Source organism: Stegastes partitus, unplaced genomic scaffold, assembly GCF_000690725.1.
Source record: "Stegastes partitus isolate 25-593 unplaced genomic scaffold, Stegastes_partitus-1.0.2 Scaffold12, whole genome shotgun sequence".
In the NCBI taxonomy this organism is placed as follows: Eukaryota; Metazoa; Chordata; class Actinopteri; family Pomacentridae; genus Stegastes; species Stegastes partitus.
Genome location: NW_007577743.1, coordinates 1,121,288 through 1,141,560, shown reverse-complemented (window position 1 = coordinate 1,141,560; position 20,273 = coordinate 1,121,288). Strand labels below are relative to the sequence as shown.

Sequence of the window (20,273 nt, the reverse complement as noted above, 5' to 3'; positions counted from 1 at the left end):
GGTAGGAAAACACATGACAAAAGGTGATGGGAAAACACATGGCAACAGGGAATGAATTCAGGGGTCTTTGACCATCACAATAAAAGAAAATGGCTTTCTTCTTCACCCTCTTTGGTTTTGGCATAAAAAAAGGTCCAGTATTTTACTCTCTCTGGTGGGGCAGGTGACATACTGTGTGAATGTGGGTAGTGTGGACGATGGAGAGGTATGATTGAAGTCCCCAGTAATAACAAAGAAGGCCTGTGGGTGTTGTAGCTGTGTGTAGGACATCACAAGCAGAGTTAGCGTTAGCGGGGGGGGAACATACGCAGCTATCGCAATAATGTATGAGAATTCCCTCGGCAGGTAGTAAGGTCTCATGCTAACAGCTCAGTGTCCTTACTGCAGAGTTTTTCCTTGATAGTGATGTGCCCAGGGTTACACCATCTATCATTCACAAACACTGCCAGTCCCCCTCCTTTCTTCTTACCGCTCTCCTTTCACCTGTCTGCTCCCAGCAACTGAAAGCTGTCTAGCGCAGCGTTGGAGTCCATTGTTGACTCTGTTAGCCAGGTCTCCATGAATAGCATGATGCTGCACTGCCGGTATTCCTGCTGATGCCGTGTTAGCGCCATAAGCTCATCCGTCTTGTTGCCAATGGATCCTCGTGATGACTGAGGGGAGGACAGGTTTGTAGCGTCTCCTCCTGTTGTGGCGTTCTGCCCCGGGACGGCTTCCCCTTCTCCTCCTGTTAAGCTCACAGGGGACATCAGGCCTCTCACCTGTGAGCCTCGCAGTGTTATGGAGAGCTAACAGCTGGTCACGAGAATAAACAAAGGGCTCACCGTGGCACGTTGGTCTGCTGTCACCGATGTGAACAGCAGATTCAAAAACAGAAGAAAGACCAGAGCAAACTGCAACAGTTTCATGTCCATTATTGTGTAGAATATCACCACAACCGGGATGATTACATTGTAAATGTGCTAGCTCCGGTTGGATAGCCACTTTAAAAAAAAAAAAAAACTTTAAAAATCGCAAGATACACTCCACCGTTACCATCCATGTTTACTTCCGTAAACACTGAGCACGCTTGCTGTGTGTGACGTCGCTGTTCTCCTCTTCTGCACATGCGGGACACCTTTGGGTCGTATGAAGTTCACACAGCAGATCCCATACAAGTCGCATTTAATTGGAAATGTGAACGAACTCGCAAAAAATTCGGATTTCACAAAAAATACGAATTGAGCATTAAGTCCTGCAGTCTGAATGTAGCCAATCTGTCGGATTGTTAAGTCAGATGATGCGCCGTTATCCTTATTTGTGACATAAAATGTCATGTTGGAGTCGGAAGCTAAGGCTGTCAGTATGTTAAGGCTGTTTTTTATAGGTTCTGCTCATGTTTCCGAAAAACCTATCGGATAGCAACGTTTTCGAATTGTTAAGGGTCAGAATGTCAAGTCACGACTGTGCATCTTTTTTGACACCAGTCCTGGAATTTTTCTGACACACCTTGTAAGATATTCATTTAGCTTAGAATTTCACAATTACTATGCCCTTAATGTGTTGAATAAAAACTTGATGACATTTCATCTCAACAGAGGGCTGAACTACAAAGCGAGACAAATGGGTGAGCAGGTATGTTGAGCCTAAAGCCAGAGTTGTCAGTATCATAAAGGTGGCTCTCTTTTAACCTGCTAGATTTCCATGGTAACTGATGCTGTGGCGCTAACCTGGTCTATAGCTATAAAGCTATAGAGGGATCTCTTTTTTTTTTTTTTTTTTACCAGTTGTTGACAAGCCTCTTTGATTAGAATCTGTATTGCTCAGAGAGAATACGTCCCCCAGGTTGTACCTGGTTTTGGTTCAACCTCAGTGAAACCAAGTCTGCAGCAGATTTAAGTAAAACCTAAGTTTCATCAGATCTGCCTAAGGCTTAAGTTAGACCGCAACTTGTGCAAGTTTGAGTTAAATCTCGCAAAGGGTTTTCCCCTGTAGGAGTTTCAACCAGGAGCGACAAGGTGGTGCAATGCTGTCTCACAACCTAATGGTCTTGGGTTCAAATCTCAGGCTCGGGTCTGTGTGGAATTTGTGAGTTCCCACCTGGTTCTCCAGCTACCTCTCACAGTCGAAAGACATGCTGTGGTTAATTAGTGATTCTTAATTGTCTCTAAGTGTGAATGTGAGTGTGCTTGGTTCTCTGTCTTTTTCTATGTGACGCTGTTTCACCTTTGACACGAAAGAGGATAAAGTGGTGTACAGATAATGGATGGATGGAGTTTCAACCACAGATGGAGTTAGATGACAACACTGGGATTTAAGTGATCATTTGACTTTGACTTAAACTAGACAGGTTTGAAATTGCTTAGACTAAGCTAATAAAGTAAATCAGTTTTTACTTTGGTCAAGTATACTGCTCAAAAAAAAAGGGAGCACTAAAATAATACATCTGAGATCTCAATGAATGAAATATTCCAGTTGAGAATCTTTAGTCATTACATAGTGGAATGCATTGAGAACAAAACAACAAAATGATCAATGTCAATCAAAATTAGTATTCCATGGAGGTCTGAATTTGGAATCATACTCAAAACAAAAGTGGAAAATCACATTACAGGCTGATCCAACTTCAGTGGAAATTCCTCAAGACAAGTCAGAATGAGGCTCAGTAGTGTGTGGCCTCCACATGCCTGTAGGACCTCCCTACAACGCCTGGGCATGCTCCTGATGAGGCGGTGGATGTTCTCCTGAGGGATCGCCTCTCAGATCTGGATTAAAGCATCAGTCAACTCCTGGACAGTCTGTGATGCAATGTGGCGTTGGTGGATGGAACAAGACATGATGTCCCAGATATGCTTAATTGGATTCAGGTCCAGGGAATGGGCAGGCCAGTCCATGTTATCAATGCCTTCATCATCAGGAACTGCTGACACACTTCATCCACATGAGGCCTAGCATTGTCATGCATCAGAAGGAACCCAGGGCCCACTGCACCAGCATATGGTCTCACAATGGGTCTGAGGATCTCGTCCGGGTACCTAGTGACAGTCAGGGTACCTCTGGTTAGCACGTAGAGGGCTGTCCGGCCCTTCAAAGAAATGCCTCCCCATACTATTAGTGACCCAGTGCCAAACCAGGCACATTGGAGGATGTTGCAGGCAGCAGAACGTTCTCCACGGCGTCTGTCATGTCTGTCACATGTGCTGAGTTTGAACCTGCTTTCATCCGTGAAGAGCACAGGGCACCCATGGCGAATCTGCTAATCTTGGTCTTCTCTGGAAAATGCCAATCTCCCTGCATGGTGCTGGGCTGTATGCACAAGCCCCGACTGGTGGCCCTTATACCACCCTCATGGAGTCTGTTTCTGACAGTTTGAGTAGACACACGCATATTAGAGGCCTGCTGGAGGTCATCCTGCAGGGCTCTGGCAGTGCTTCTCCTGTCCCTCCTTGCACAAAAGAGGTTGCAGTCCTGCTGCTGGGTTGTTGCCCTCCTATGACCCCTTCCACATCTCCTGGTGTACTGGCCTGTCTCCTGGTATCTCCTCCATGTTCTGGACACTGTGCTGAGACACAGGAAACCTTCTTGCCACAGCTCGCATTGATGTGCCATCCTGGATGAGCTACACTACCTTAGCAACTTCTGTGGGTTGTAGACACCATCTCAAGCTACCTCTATGGGTGAGAGCACTGACAAAATGCAAAAGTGACCAAAACACCAGAATGGATGAAAACAGAGACATAGTCTGTGGTCACCACCTGCAGAACCACTCCTTTATAGGGATTGTCTTGCTAATTGCCTCTCATTTCCACCTGTTGTCTGTTCCATTTGCACAAAATTGATGGGATTGATTCACAAACAGTGTTGCTTCCTAACTGGACAGGTTGATTTCACAGAAGTGTGGAGTTACATTGTGTTGTTTAGATGTTCCCTTTGTTTTGAGCAGTATTTTAACGTTTTTTTGTATCCTGCAAATGTGTTGCCATTTTTGTCTAAAATTAAATACATCCATCTCATTGGCATGCTAGCATTGTAATTATGAGCAGGTTAGCATGGCAATGTTAGCATTTAGGTCACTGCAAATTAATATTTCTCTGTGATCTTTGCTCTGATCTCTTGCTTAATCAGTCGACACATGAGAAACTCTGACAGATCTTTGCTTGATGTTTTGGACATTTGATAAGAGACTTATAATAAAATAGATAATGTCTTTCTATAATCATTCCGTTTTTATTGTCCTGACCTTTGTTGTCATACCACAGATTAAATTTCAAGCTAAACTACATCAAGGGGAACATTGTAACCAGATGGGTCCGGTTTTTCTTCTTTTCTCAACTCTAGCAATAGCTGTTAAGATCCATCCTAATGCACAATTACACTTTAATGGCAGTCCAAATTGGTTTGGTAATAAACAAAGGCAATTTAAACATGGAAAAAAAGGATTTTGAATTGATTTCTCATGCCACTCTAAATGTGAGTACAGTCTTTATCACACAGAGGCAGAAAAATCTTAGCTGTAGAGTGCCTCACGTTCTGCACTCATCAATTATGAAAGTGGACTGAGACACTGGCCAGAATGGGGCACAGATGAATTTCCCCTTTTCCCCTATTGACCCCCCCATCCCTCTCTCCGTCCTACTTTAACTTAATTAGACCTGCTCTTTATATGGCGTTTCTTTTTGTGTCATAATTCCAAAATGAACGGGTCCCAATTCTAAACCCAGTTTGTCATAATTAGCCTGTCTTTGTACAACTGTTTCATTAATTGGCAGTTCAGCATCGGCTGTTATTAATCACTTTCCTGCTACAAAACCACAGATCAAGCCAGCATTAATTAAAGCTGTCCACAGTGAGTCATAGTCTCTAGTAATAGCCACAGAGTTCACGAAAAAAAAAAGTCTTCCCACTCACTTCAGCAGGATTCTTTGCATTTAGTGGCACCAGCTGTGTGCCACAGGAAAGTCTGAGAAACTCCAATTTAGAATCAGAACATACAGATCCAGTGCACTTCAATCCCACAAATCAATCAGGGGTTAAGTGCTTGTTCTGCATTTGTTTGATTTAGTGCATACCAGATGCAAACAGAACAGTGTTTTTCTTTTGTGTTGACCGCTTAGAGAGTAAAACCAAACAAATGAAAAAAAAATCGGAATTTCAAAGCAACAACTTTCGTTTCTCTTCAGGGCACAGTTTATAATCTGTTTATAATTCAGTACCACTAAACAGGAAGTTACAAACAGCACCACATTGCTAACTTAGCTTAAAGTCTGCTATCAGTCATTTTTGTAAGTTAATATGAACAAAATCCACCTGCAGCACCTCTACAACTTTTCACAATCAAATCAAAGTTTTGCCTTTGTTAAAGTTCAGTTACTTTTGCAGATATGCTGATAGCCATATGGCCATATTCTCTGACTTCCTGCTAGACACATATACACAGATACTTTAACATTATTGCCACTCACAGATGAAGGGCATGAAGTTGTTAATCTCATACAATAAACCAACTCAGTTCAATACAGTTTTATTTAGCAAGCATAATTTCACGACACAAGTCACCTTATGGTGTGGCCACTTCACATCGCAACATCAAGACTTTACAACATTCTATTGTAGAGAGAAACTTAACAAATATAAAGATGCCTTTTGATGAAGCTCTTTGGTATATTTTGGGGGGGGAGATCTCCTTTAGCAGGAAGCAACCTCCAGTAGGCTCAGGGAGGGTGACCATCTGCCTCAACTGGTTGGGTTGAGGATTAAGGGAAAAAAGAAAAGGATGGCAGAAAGAAAATACACATTTTTCATCACAGAACAACAAACAGTAAAGAGGTTACTGAGGCCATTCACTACAGATCAGAAATATGGAACTATGGCACCAGGGATTCCTACAAAGAGAACAAAACACCAATTACAGGAGAGAAAACATGTTACTAATATGCAATGGTGGCGTTTACAGTCGTCCTCAAATTTATTCATACCCTTCCATTAAAGAAAAGGCAAAATTCTCAATGGTCACTAAAATAACTAGAAACTGAAAAAAAGTAATAATAAATAAAAAATTTGCGAAATTATGATTTAGTGAAATAAGACATTGCTTTTGAATTGCAGTGGAAAAGAATAATTTTAAAAAAGAAAAGAAAAAAACTGTCCTGGACAAATACCAGCCCTTTGCTGATGAGCAGTGGGCCAAAATCAAAATACCTGAGTCTGACTGTGAGTTACAGAAAACACTTGACTGCAGTGATTGCCTCAAAGAGTTGTTCAATAAAGTATTAGTTTGCGAGTCCCATCATGCTTGTTATCTTGTTTTGTTTTAAAACAATATATGTATTTCTGTTGAACCACAATTTAAAAGCAATGTCATGATTGTCATGATTTTTTTGTTGTTGTTGTTATTACTTTTGTCAATTTCAACTTATTTCAGTGACAGCTGTTTTTTTCCTTCTTTAATGGGAGGGTATGAATACATTTGAGGATGACTGTAAATGTATTGAGAGAGAATGAAAGGAGAGGAAAAGGCCTTAATGCATAATGGGAAGACCCCCAGCCATCTAGGCCTACAGCAGCACAACTGAGGGATGGTTCAGGGTCACCTGAGGCAGCAGTTACTATAAGATTATCAAAAAGCAAACTTTCAAGCCTAATTTTAAAAGTAGAGAGGGTGTCTGCCTCCCGACCCAAATTGGGAGCTGCTTCCAGAGGAGAGGAGCCTCATAGCTGAGGGCTCTGCCTCCAGTTCTGCTTTAGGAAACCAGAAACCACAAGTAGATGTGACAATAGGGCACAGTAAGCTCTTCAGGGTTGGTGGACCTTGGGAAATAAGGATGTCAGGAAAAGGATTTTAAATTACACATGAAGCAAATGTTGTGAGATGCTGCCGGTGTTCGGAGTAAGAACAGATCAGGAACCAGCAGCAGGGTGTCTGGAGTCAAGTTGCACTTCAATGATCTACTGCTATCATGAAAGCACCAGATATCACAGGACACCTTCAGAGGTCTTGCAGAGTCCATGCATTGGATGAGCAGCATATTATGCAGGAAGTAATAATGTCAATGGGTAAGATGTCAAAAGCCATATGTGCATAGAGCTGTGACCACAGAGGGCGGGTTGCTATGGTTTCAGAATTACTGGTCCTGTGTGTGATAAGCGATTAACCAGTCGAGACCAACTGGCAGTGACAAATAGTGTTGGGCAGTGAGCTGAGGAGTGAGCTGCCATCCTGCAACAGACTCCAGATAAATGAGATTCCTGTCTGCCACTGACTTATTGATGGACCGTATGGGTGCAGTGCAAAGACACACACACACACACACACACACACACACACACACACACACACACACACACTAAAGCATTTAGAACTGATACTGCTCTGGCTTCTCCCGCTGCCTTTACTGCCTAAGCGTGTCCATGTACTTAAGAATTCCTCTGTGTGTGTCTGTTGATGTTTTTTTTTTAAAAAATATTTACAAGACAGCAGATGGATGGGAAATTGGCCTTTTGAGACAAGTTAAGATTTCATCAAACAGTGCACATTAGTACGTCCACCTCAGAATTGAAAACAATCAGCATACAGTGCGGGTGACGCCATGGGCTGAGGTTTTTTGAATGGGGTCATTTGTCAAAGGTCTGAGCTATTCTTCACCAGCTGCAGAGAATCAAGTAGACAACATGTTGTGTTGGAGGCTGTTGTAATCTGTCATGAAAGTCAAACAAATCACCATTCCAATGTTTGTCATGTCTTTGTTGTATAGCTGGGCTTTCACACATTAATAGTTGTGCTAAATTATACTGAAATAACAAACAAGGGCTAGAAAACTTATTCTATTTGTTGCTTTTCATTCTGGGTATGGCAGCACTGTTCTTTAAGAAGCTTCCAGGAACTCAGCAGACTCAAATGACAGCAGTTGCTATTAACACCATGGATGCCTTTGACTATTCAATCACACTGTGACTAAGTGGTAACAGAAACTCATGTACCTCAGTGAGATATGAATAGACATTTGCTGTAGGTCACAAGAGCTGAATAGGATATGTGAGCATTTCAACATATTTATTCATTCTTACAAGTCATTCCGTAGCTATGAAAAGCAAGTTTAAACTAAACCTGTGCTTAATGAGGTGAATCGATGACTTATGAGGTTGACGTCAGGGCTGAATTACTCAAGATTCTTTTTCCATTCACATTTATAGTTTAAGGATGGATTAAGAGAGAGATTGTCATAAAATCTCGCTAAACTCACCAAATATGGACTGTGGGTATAAGCCTTCCAGTGGCTGTGAATGTCACATCTCCTGCCTTTCCACTATGTACATGTTACCGTTTTGGATTGTGTAATAAGATAACCCCACTTGTTTTTTCCAGTTAATTAGCTCCCAGTGCTCACCTAACTGTGAACAGATCACCATTTAAGGGGACTCCATTGTTGCATTGTTTGAACCAATTACGTTGTTATTCCACAGAACGAAGCAAAGAAATACAAACAAGCTAGAGTGTCTTCCCCCCATAGTAGAACGATAATGAGGTTCAGCTATTATTCATTCTGTGCTACAGAATGGTCTAGCTGTGCGAGACAACTGAACGGATACCTACTGAACTATTCCCATCTGACTCAGGCAACTGTTTATTTATTTATTTATTTATTTATTTTATTAACATTTAGCACTAATTAGCAAACGTTAGAATGCTAGATGTTGGTATATTGTGACCTTTGTAGGTAAAATAAATAGCTAATACGGAGCTAAGGGACAGTGGTAATGTTCAGAGAATTCTGAAATCTCCAGATTAAAGTTGTAAGTTTATGATTGAGGGAAAAAAGGAAGAAATTGACAGGGGTTAGATTAGGAGAGTAAATTACATTTTATGCAGTTGTCTTCCTTCTAAAACTGCAATTGTCTTTCTATAAGTGGTTTAACATCCTAGTCTCTAAATCTAAAGTCTCTCTAATTCTGTTTATTGGCCTTCACCTAATTTGACCTCAATGTCTGATACTAAGATAGTAGACATTGCAGCATCACAATGTGTGACAACATTTTCTTATGAAATGTCTTGTAAACATGCTAATATGTACATAGAGAGGTTAAGTTTAACTTAGTCGTCAGAATGCCCTTCTCACAGCTACTGCCAGTTTCTCCAAGAGACTTTTTTCCTGAGGTAGCCAAACCCTCACCACTGTCTGTTATCTGTGGATGATGCCACAAATGTAACTTCAGTTTCATTCCTTAGTTGAAACTTCTGTAAAATGTCTCATAATTGTAGCATGGATGGATATTTGCTTCCTGGCTAGGTGCTTTCAAGGATGTGCCAAGCAAGAAGCTGATTTATTAAAGCCTCAAACTTTATTAAGTTTGATCCTCCGGCATTGAAGATGTAAGTCCAAGTCTGCCTGATTGCCAAGTCTGCAACCTGAAATAGTTTCAAAATGTTTCTTCTTACACAGCAGGCAACTCGGCTGCAGTACAATTACAGGTACTGCCAAAGATCCCTGTGCAGTGAATACAAACAACGCATGAGGGAGGGATTTTATTTTATTCATGTTTTTGGATGCTTGCTCTGAGAATACAAGCTGTTTTGCAGCCATTATTACTTAACTTTACCAAGCTGGACATTAATGTCACAATTCTCCATCCACCTATCTGTGTACAAACACTGAATTTAAAAAATGATGTTCTGAAAAAGGGCTGCAAGGTCGCTCGTGGTTAGCACCATTGCCTCGCAGCAAGAAGGTCGCTGGTTCGCGTCCCGGTGAGGACACCACCTTTGTAGCCTGGGTTCTCTCCGGGTTGTCCAGATTCCTCTCACAAGGTCTGAAAACAAGTTGAGGTTAATTGGTGATTCTAAATTGTCCGTAGGTGTGAATATGAGTGTGCATGGTGGTCTGTCTCAAAGTGTAGCCCTGCGATAGGCTGGCGATCTGTCCAGGGGTGTCCCCTGCCTTCGCCCTGAGTCGGCTGGGATAGGCTCCATATGCGAATGCATACATCATCCAATCAGCCCCCTTCATCAACGGGTTGTTGATGCAGTCGAATATCCATTATGCGAATAAATTGTATTGACAGAAGGAACAATGAAGATGAAACTTAGGCTGAAAATAATAGCACAGTTTGACCTGCAGTCCTCTGATGCAGCTCAGCACCTTGTCATCTGATCACAAACGAGAGACGAGAAGAGGAGAAAAGAAGAGAACCCTATGAAGCACTTTAATAAAATTTGTCAGACGAATAACACAGCTGTTTGAATGAATCATTGATTTGTGTCATTCTCAGTTCAAAGTGCTCTTTCTGCTTCCATAAAAACACCTGCTATTTTTAAATTTTGTGAAACACGGGCTATTTTCTTATGTGGTACTTGGTTTCTGCAATTTCTGGTGTGTTTATACATACAGACTTCTTGTTAACCACTTCCGCCTGAGGTTATGTTTTGCAACTTCTACCTGAAAAAAACATCTATTAATTCAGTAATATTGTACACGCATGTATAATGACAAGAAAGTATCTTGAACTATAAAGCCAAAATGAGCCACTTTGGGCTCTCTGGATAAGAAACACCTGAGAGATTTTTTTTTAAAGAAAACAATAAGTCTCTGTGTTTTCACCTTTTAAAAAAATAAACAGAAATTGAAGTGTTCGCTTTAGCCCAATCAAAACTGTAATTCACAATGTAAAGACCCTGATAACAATCAGTCAGTTACGCTGATGTTATTAAACCTGTTTTAAAAATGTTCATTTGCAACACTATAACATTTCATGCAACAGTAATCAAACGCAACAACACAGTGTGTTAGTAGAGACAGCTTTATTCCACACTTGGAAACCTTTGTCAACGTTGCTCAACTGTCTGTCGTTCAAGGTGCTTTTGGGACACTTCCTGGTTAAATTTGAATGATCTATACCATGCTGAAGTATGAATGCAATTGTCAAAAAAATACAAAAATAGGTCTTTTTAAAAAAAAAAAAAAGAAAAGAAAAGAAAAGAAAAAATCATGTACATTTTACAAGCAAAACAATGTTATGATGACAGAAAGATAATAACAAAGTAATGACCAATAATCTAGCAATAAAACACCGCAATGCAGTTGTAATAATGCAATCCTAACGCAAAGGTTAACACAATGTTAAAAAGGTTCCACAAACAGACTTTTCTTTCCTAGGCATTGCCACACAGCCAGACCCACCTCCAGCTGCCGAACAATTGTGCAATTCTTTAGGATCAAATGTCTAGTCTTGTAATGTTGAAGCTGCATCCTCATCAGTTGTACATTCTAGGGTAGCTTTTACATATGATGTAAACTTACATCCCACTGCACTTGATCTTGACCAGAGTCTGCCTCTTCCAAATGGACCCAGGTAGGGACTGGGACACAGTTTTAAATAGGCTCAAACGTACGAGTATAGTACTGAAATACAAGTGTGGAAGCTTCTGCAATAACAAATACTGCCTGGTCCCGATACAGTAAAAACACTTCTTTGCATCTAGGTCAGTAAAAAGTATGCATTATCAGTTTCAGTAAGGTTTTCCATGTTTTACTTTTTGATTTGATTCAAAGTTTTGAATCCATGAAGACTTAAATTTCTGTATATGTTCTCTGCCATCCAAGTCATGGTAATCCTAGCGGCTTCAGTAGAAGAGGCTTCTTTTTTTGCTTCTCAAAAGCCTTTCATCTCTTATCAAAGAGGATGAGAACTGAGGAAGCCTCTTGGATGACTGGTGAAATATTTTGAAGAAGACAAAGGAGAAGTCCTTTTGTCTTCTACTGACACTTTCAGACCTCCAGAGTAAAGTGACACTTACCTGAACACTAGCCCACTGCATCTGAATTTTTGGTTGGCGGGTTCAGAAGGTTTGTAGCATGATTTCAGTCAGTTAAATCAAAAAATTTTACATCAGAAGTATTTATTTGAGCTCACTGTCTGTAGTGGTAGCAGGTTCTCAAAATATGTCATCTCAACGCGCTTCATATTGAAGACTGAAAACAAAATATATAGAGAAACCCAACAAATCCAAAGATTTCCCTGGATTCCCTTTGAGCAGAACTTGGCTACAGTGGGGAAATAGAAGAAAATAAAATCCCCTTTACCAGGAAGAAAACTGCAGCAGAACCAGGCTGTGGGAGAGCAGCCATCTGGTTGGGGAGAGAGAGAACAAATCCACAAATCCTTCATAGAAACCATTTCTTGCATTTGCTTACCACTTCAGACTTTTTCTTTACACTAATTTAGCTGTTTCACAACATCTTTGTTCTCTCTATTCTTTGGTCTGCTATGCTCATCAAAATTTAAACATTTTCATTGTAATCTTCTGAACACTATGCACCTTCTACAAATGAACGTTTTCACTTTCTGTACCAGTTCGATGTTTTTCCTAAGTGCTGTCGACTACGTTCTTGGCTATTTGTTGTCTTCTGATACTGTCTCTCTCCCTCCTTGTGTCCAGGAGCCGTGGTGATAGCCTTTGTGGTCTGCTGGCTGCCCTATCACGCTCGCCGCCTCATGTTTTGCTACGTCTCTGAGTGGTCCGAGTAAGTAACAATCCTTCTCAGCCTCTCATGCAAGCGAACCTCCAGCAGTTTGTTTGCTCACTCGATCCATGCAGAAGCACACCAATGCAACACATACACACACACACCTATAGAGCTTCACATGCGCACATCATTTACACACGTAAGTACAAACCCGACTATGCAGACACACCCACACCAATATTGGCTCTAGCTGTCATTCAGAGGGTCATCAGTTAGGGGCATCTGAGCAGGACAGATTCATCTTCCTGATTAGATTGCTTTCATTTAACATTCTCGTCCCCTCTCTGTCCCTCACTCTCTCCCCTTTCTTTTTCTCTCTCGAACAATTAGCCCTACCAAACCACACATTGTCCGCCTAATCAAATCAAAGACATTTTCATTAAGTTACTATTATTACTTGCAAAGTCTAGTTCTTCTGCTCTATATTAAGAACGAAGAAAGATCACTTAAATGTGCCAACAGAAAATCGTACATCCTCAGTAAGCAAACACACCGCCCATTCAATCACACACACAGACCACTTTGTATCTGTGCTTCGTGTTCCATTAGGCAGCAGAGGCTGAAGAAAGGGTTTGTTTGGTGATAAAACTGTGTCAAAGATTCACATGTAGGCGACAATTCATTAAGATTCCTATTTTCTGCAGAAGCCAAGCTGAAATGAAAATGTTCCGCTTTTGTTTGGTTCCACCTCGCTGTCTTTTTGGTCAAAAAAGCAATTACTGAGTTTAAGTGAGTTTAACTTTCTTGTAACGGCAGGACCTTTTGCATTTGATTTCTCCAAGCAGATTCAAATTAAGGCTGACAATAAGGACCTTCCTATCAATTTGTATAGGAAGGTCATTACTGATTTGCCGATTAATCTAAACAGTAATTTTCCACAAATTGATGATTTCATCTAAGTTTTATTTTGGCCATATGTCTATCAATGTATAATGCAGCACAGTGTAACATGTAATCAAACTAAACTAAAATAAACTGATAACTCCAACATGATTTAAAAAAAAAAAAAAAAAAAGAGGGCTTATTATTAGGGTCAGTAGGGCAATTCCCCAAAAGTTTTTAATTAAAACCAAAATCGGCTTTATTACCTAGTAGATTTATTTATTTTTATTTACTTATTTTTTAATTTTATGGGGAATTTAGCATAATGATTTGGTACATTCTAGTAAACACTGACAAGTAGAGAATTGTTAAAGAAGAATGATTTATTTATTTATTTATTTATTTTTAAAGCAAGTGTTCCAAGACAAATAAGAATCAAGTGTAAACGTATCAATAATCATGCATCAATAATTATGCAAACTGACTGCGGCAGCTTCAGTTGAAATCACTTTAAATGTAAGATACAGTAGGATGAAATATTTATAAGATTGCAATATCAAAGCACAGTCAAGGCAGCCAAAGCTCAGTATGACTAAGCAAAAAGAAAAATCCCAGAGACCTAAAATTCTACTTAACTTCATCGGTTCTTGTCAGAGGTTTCTCAATTTCTTTCTTAACAAAGTAGATATCATTTAATCTCACATCTCGCCACCAGATCAGTGTCTCTCACATCCAATCAGTCCCCTTCACAAATTTTAACCCATGTCGTCATTACGGCTGGCTGAAAGTGTCTCTCACATGAAATGAAATGAAAAATACTTTATTTATCCCAGAAGGGAAATTCAATAACACATGACTCAGATGTGCTGCCCCTGACATATTTTATCACCTCGCCGCTATTAAGACATTTTAACTACCTTCTGCGCTCTAAAACTGGCTATAATTAATAGCTGTCTAATAAATGGAGTCATCCATTCCGACTATAGTGCAACCACAACTTAAAAAACCCAGCTTCGACCCAAATGACGCCAATGATTGCAGATCAGTCTCTGAACTGCCATTAATCTCTAAGACTCTGGAAAAAAGTTGTTTTCAGTCAGATCACATCTTATTTGAATACCTTCAAATTCTAATCTGATGTTAGTCTCCACAACTTAAAAACACTTTAGGGTCTGTGCTTCATATGTGAGGTAAAGGAATATTTTATATAATTTGTTGATTTTAAATCATTGCTATGCAAATCACTCAGGTAAATAACAGTTTATAGAATATGTATACTGCTCAAAAAATTAAAGGGAGAGCCTAAACAACATAATGTAACTCCAAGTCAGTCACACTTCTGTGAAATCAACCTGTCCAGTTAGGAAGCAACACTATATGTAAATCAATTTCACCTGCTGTTGTGCAAATGGAACAGACAACAGGTGGAAATGAGAGGCAATTAGCAAAACAATTCCTATAAAGGAGTGGTTCTGCAGGTGGTGACCACAGATCATGTCTCTGTTGTCATCCATTCTGGCTGATGTTTTGGTCACTTTTGCATTTTGTCAGTGCTCTCACCCCTAGAGGTAGCATGAGGCGGTGTCTAAAACCCACAGAAGTTGCTCAGGTAGTGCAGTTCATCCAGGATGGCACATCAATGCGAGCTGTGGCAAGAAGGTTTGCTGTGTCTCTCAGCACAGTGTCCAGGCCGTAGGAGGGCACAACTCAGCAGCAGGACTGCAACTTCCTCTTTTGTGCAAGGAGGAACGGGAGGAGCACTGCCAGAGCCCTGCAAAATGACCTCCAGCAGGCCTCTAATATGCATGTGTCTGCTCAAACTGTCAGAAACAGACTCCATGAGGGTGGTATAAGGTCCCGATGTCCACAAGTGGGGATTGTGCATACAGCCCAACACCATGCAGCCCGACTGGTATTTTCCAGAGAACACCAAGATTGGCAGATTTTCCACTGGTGCCCTGTGCTCCTCATGGATGAGAGCAGGTTCACACTGAGCACATGTGACAGACGTGGCAGTGTCTGGAGACGCCGTAGAGAACGTTCTGCTGCCTGCAACATCCCAAGAGGATGACCGGTTTGGTAGTGGGTCAGTAATGGTGTGGGAAGGCATTTCTTTGAAGGGCCGCACAGCCCTCCATGTGCTAGCCAGAGGTACCTTCACTGCCATTAGGTACCAGGATGAGATCCTCAGACCCATTGTGAGACCATATGCTGGTGCAGTGGGCCCTGGGTTCCTTCTGATGCATGACAATGCTAGGCCTCATGTGGATGAAGTATGTCAGCAGTTCGTGCATGATGAAGGCATTAATGCTATGGACTGGACTGGCCTGCCCAGACCTAAAGCCAATTGAGCACATCTGGGACATCATGTCTCGTTCCATCCACCAACGCCACGTTGCACCACAGACTGTCCAGGAGTTGATAATGCTTTTATCCAGATCTGGGAGGCGATCCCTCAGGAGAACATCCACCGCCTCATTAGGAGCATGCCCAGGTGTTGTCGGGAGGTCCTACAGGCATGTGGAGGCCACACACACTACTGAGCCTCATTCTGACTTGTCTTGAGGAATTTCCACTGAAGTTGGATCAGCCTGTAATGTGATTTTCCACTTTTATTTTGAGTATGATTGCAAATCCAGACCTCCATGGAACAATAATTTTGATTGACATTGATCATTTTATTGTTATTTTGTTCTCAACGCATTCCACTATGTAATGAATAAAGATTCTCAACTGGAATATGTCATTCATTGAGATCTAGGATGTGTTGTTCCCTTTTTTTTTGAGCAGTGTATAATAACAGACTTGTAGTGAGCTAAACTTCCTTTTAAATTATATTTACTATTACATCTAGCTTTACAGATTACATTGCTAATATGCAACATTACAAAATTCTATGATGTTAAAAAAATCTCTTATTATTGCCTGTATTTAATAAATCTATCATTTAAAACTTTAGAAAAACAGAAAATCTTAGAAAAGGGATATGATGATGGATTGTTGAAGACATGGAATTTTGTACAAACATTGACTCACACAAGTGCTCATGTCGATATAAAGTAGGTTATCCTGTTGAAAATTGGATTAATTTCCATAGTAGCTGTGGCATCAGGTCTGGAATTCTTACATGTGAGGAAAAAATAAGTGAATAAAAAAATAACTGGAAGGTCACTAATTATTCAAGCATATATTAATGAAACAATAACAGCTCTAATGATTCTCAGGTGATCAGGAACAGTGTGTTCCTCAGATACGATCATGTCGCGCTTCTTATTTTAGGGTTTCTCCTCCCCATCGTTGCCTGAGAAGAAACACATTTTTAATCCACCTGCTTCTAGATCAAAGCTTCTTGTTGGTCTTCATTTTTTTATGCACTTCTGTTTATCTATGGAAAGTTAAACATTCACACTTTTTATTTTTTATTTTTTTGCAAGGAAGAAGCTGATAATATTAATGAAAATAGTTACATCACTTATTCATAAGTAACCAGTATGTATCACATCACAGAGCGACTTGTTGCCATCCTGCACCACTTATGAAAAATGTTGTCTTTAAAATAAGTGGATTATGCTAACAGTGCACTGCTGTGTGTGTGTCCTCGACATTGTGCCTGCAGTGGAGTTATTATTGAGAGGCAAATGCTGTTATTGTTCTCGCAGTAGGGTTTTTTTTTGTTGGTACAGGCAGCAGAGAAACCGCAGCATCAGTATGGCTGTCACAAGAAAGGCACGAGTCAGCCCTCCCTTCCTCCATAGTGTGAAAGGACGGCCGTCTTCAATTTCTCATGTAACAGGGTGTCATTTTGGAATTATGTTTGTTCTGCAAACAGTAAAAGGGCGGCAATCAAATAAAGTTGCTCAGTCACAGTCAGTTGGAAAGGAGATTCAGAGAATGAGGTGTTTTTATCTCTCCTGCTCATCTGTTGAAATGTCCTTTGCTATCAATTTTCCTCAACGCTTATGGAGACAGAAAACAGTGGAGCAATGGACGGGGTGGAGTGAGACTGAAGTAGCTTTTTAGGATACTTATGCAGAGCCTGAGTCATCTTGACAGGTGTTAAGCTGTTGGGTCATTCAGAGATGTAGATTAAAGTGATTTTGATAAAATATGAGGATTTATCTGGAAATATTGTAAAAGTTGTTAATTTGATGATTCTTTCTGTACATTTTCTGGCTGGTCTTTAAAGATAACACACCTTGCAACCCGAGGACACGTGTTGGGGTTCAGTGGGTTCAACAGCAACCTGCTGATACTGAAGCAACGGAATGACTGGTGGGCTTTTTTATCATCAAGGTCAAAGTCATGGATTTTATCAATAGCTTTCTCAAACCTCAGTCAGAAAAAGAAAATAATGGCAGGCTAAACAAGGGGAACCCAAGAACAGAAGGCAAATGATACAATTCATCATTCATGTTGACTACTCAATGCAAGCCATGTGGCTGCGGAGCTATGTGGCCTACATAAGCCATATCAATCCATATATAATGACAAACTGCAACTGTGTAAGAAATATGTGGTCTGCTGTTAATACAATATCTGAACAGACATTTTCACAACCTAGGTGACAACAAACAGTGTTATTTTTGAAAAAGTCACATCTACTACAAGCCTATGTAGAAAATAAGATATGTGAAACAACTTGCTTCTGATGACTTCATCTAGCAACTGTCAGTTGGAATTAATTCCAGCAAAAATAGTACATAATCCATTGTAGCCTACAAGTTATGCACAATGTCCAGTATCCAACAACTTGGCACTTTGGACGTGCCAAAATTGAAACATAGTCCCTAACAAGTTCAGTGACTTGCCTTTGTAGCACCATTCTTTTCTCTCTTTGCTAAGCGTTCAGCCGCCTTGTTCATCACATTCTACCTCTCTATGGGCAGGAAGGGGAGATTTAAAAGTCTGTAAATAGTTTTTAAATAACTTCAGGTGCTTGTAGCTGCATTACGCATTTGCACTTGCTACTGAACGACCAAACTGACAGCTTAACAAATACTGATGTTGGAAATTTAAAACAACGAGACAGACATTCAGAGGACAAACAAGCTCAACAAAGTCAACCAAATTTACTCCAAGTGCCCCCACTGGTGCTGTTTTCTGTGTAAAATGAGAACCAATTAATTACCAATGGTCGGAGCGCTGACTTTTTGGTATGATCAAGACACTTAAACTAATTTTTGTTCATTCTACTAATCAACAGCAATGATTGTTCAGTCAGGCAGATTTGGATCAAGGTGGACTCCTTTTGTCAGTACAGCTGTGGGTCTGGCACAGCAGCACAATTCAGTGACTAAAATATTATTATACAATGATTTGTGTAAGACTTTCCATTTACTATATAATTCCACGTGTAATATTTCTTAGTTTGCATGCTCCAGTGTTGTTCTACACTGTTGAGATAGTAAAATTATGCTACAGTGCTGCACCTGTAGTCCATAGTTTCCCTGAAGTCTCTTGGCTCGTGTCAACACAGCCTAAGTATATATAACAAAAAGGTCATGTTCAATACAATCCCTGGAGTCCACTTCAGTCCCGTCCTCATTCATCTTTAATGGCGTCCCTGTATGCAGGCAGACACACATGTCATTGACTTGCTGTACACTTCACTGACCCTTGTCCATTGCAAGAGCGGAACAGATCGATACAGCAGATTCTAGTAACTGAGGTGAGGATCTGGAGTATCTACTGCGTCTGCGAGGAACCTATCGATATGTTATGATTTATAACCTTTTGCTTTCTATTTATTTTCCGGTGTTTCCGTGTAAAGAATCTCATCATCTTGTTAATATAATACTGACCCTCCTGCTTATTGTCCGTTCACCCCTGCTTTGCCCGATTACAGACAGAAATACAAACCTGTATGTTCTCATTGGACACAAGAACCACTGAGATATGTAGCATCTGCTGTATGTTTCATAGGAAGTCCTGAACCAATGCAATCCTTAAAGAACTAAAACTAAAACAACTTTTTACTAATAAGTCAGTATAAACTATTAATAGTTTTGGCTTGTCTACTTATTTAGTCCTATGTATAAGTAACACTCATAATCCTTTCATACGATTTATTATTCTGCAGTAATACTTGTGTCCTGACTGATGATGATTTTAGTTAAATCTGTTTGAGCAGGTTCTGAAAATAGTTTATAATATCACATCACTCGCTAAGTTAGTTGAACAACCGCTTGTTTTAAGTTATGATTTACCATCACTCAAACATGAACTATGAATGACAGCCAGCTAAACCTTTTGCTTTCTTTCATGTAGGATGACCACAGCAGTGAGTGTGAAAGCACTGCTAGTCGTCAAGTTTCCATCCAAATGTAGCAGAACTTTTCATGTAATTAGAAGAAAAAATATTAAATGAGTTAAAAAAAAAAAAAGAAGATAATTACCTAATGAGTTTATGGTCTCAGACATTGTGTTAAAAACATGATGTCAATACTGCATTGAAAGAAAGTGCCGGATGCAATGGGAGCAGTCTCCTCCTTGGTTCACACATAGCCAATGTTTTCACCCGCCAGCGTTTTTTATGTTTTCAAGGACATTTTTTGCCTCTTTGCGGTTCTTGGTGGAGCAGCGCTGTGTTTTCTTCTGTAGTTTGTAATGGACAGATGTTCTGCTGATAACTCTCTCACTGTATCCCTTGTCTAGCAGACCTTGCTGTATGATAATTTACTTTTTAGAATTTGCATACAGTATACAACTTACGCAAGAATATGGTGAAAATGTCAAAAATGTCTCAGGCAATTAGTGTGAAAGGTTAAAGGTTCAATGTATCATATTTTTAAACATAACCTATTGCATGTATTGAATTATTATAAAAGGGTTTTCAAAGCAGGGCTGCAAGGTGGTGCAGTTGGTAGCACTGTTGCCTCGCAGCAAGAAGGTTGCCGGTTCGCGTCCCGGTGGGGGCACCGGAATCTTTCTGCGTGGAGTTTGCATGTTCTCCCC

At 40.3% G+C, this 20,273-nt stretch overlaps 1 protein-coding gene across 1 annotated transcript in view; it reads left to right on the top strand.

Moving 5' to 3' along the window:
* Nucleotides 1-20,273, top strand: part of ntsr1 (neurotensin receptor 1 (high affinity)) — an 87,868-nt gene that overhangs the window by 63,051 nt on the left and 4,544 nt on the right. Inside the window, exon 3 of the mRNA XM_008288103.1 lies at nt 12,410-12,494. Coding sequence (XP_008286325.1) covers nt 12,410-12,494 — 85 coding nt within the window. The remainder of the gene's footprint in view (nt 1-12,409; nt 12,495-20,273) is intronic.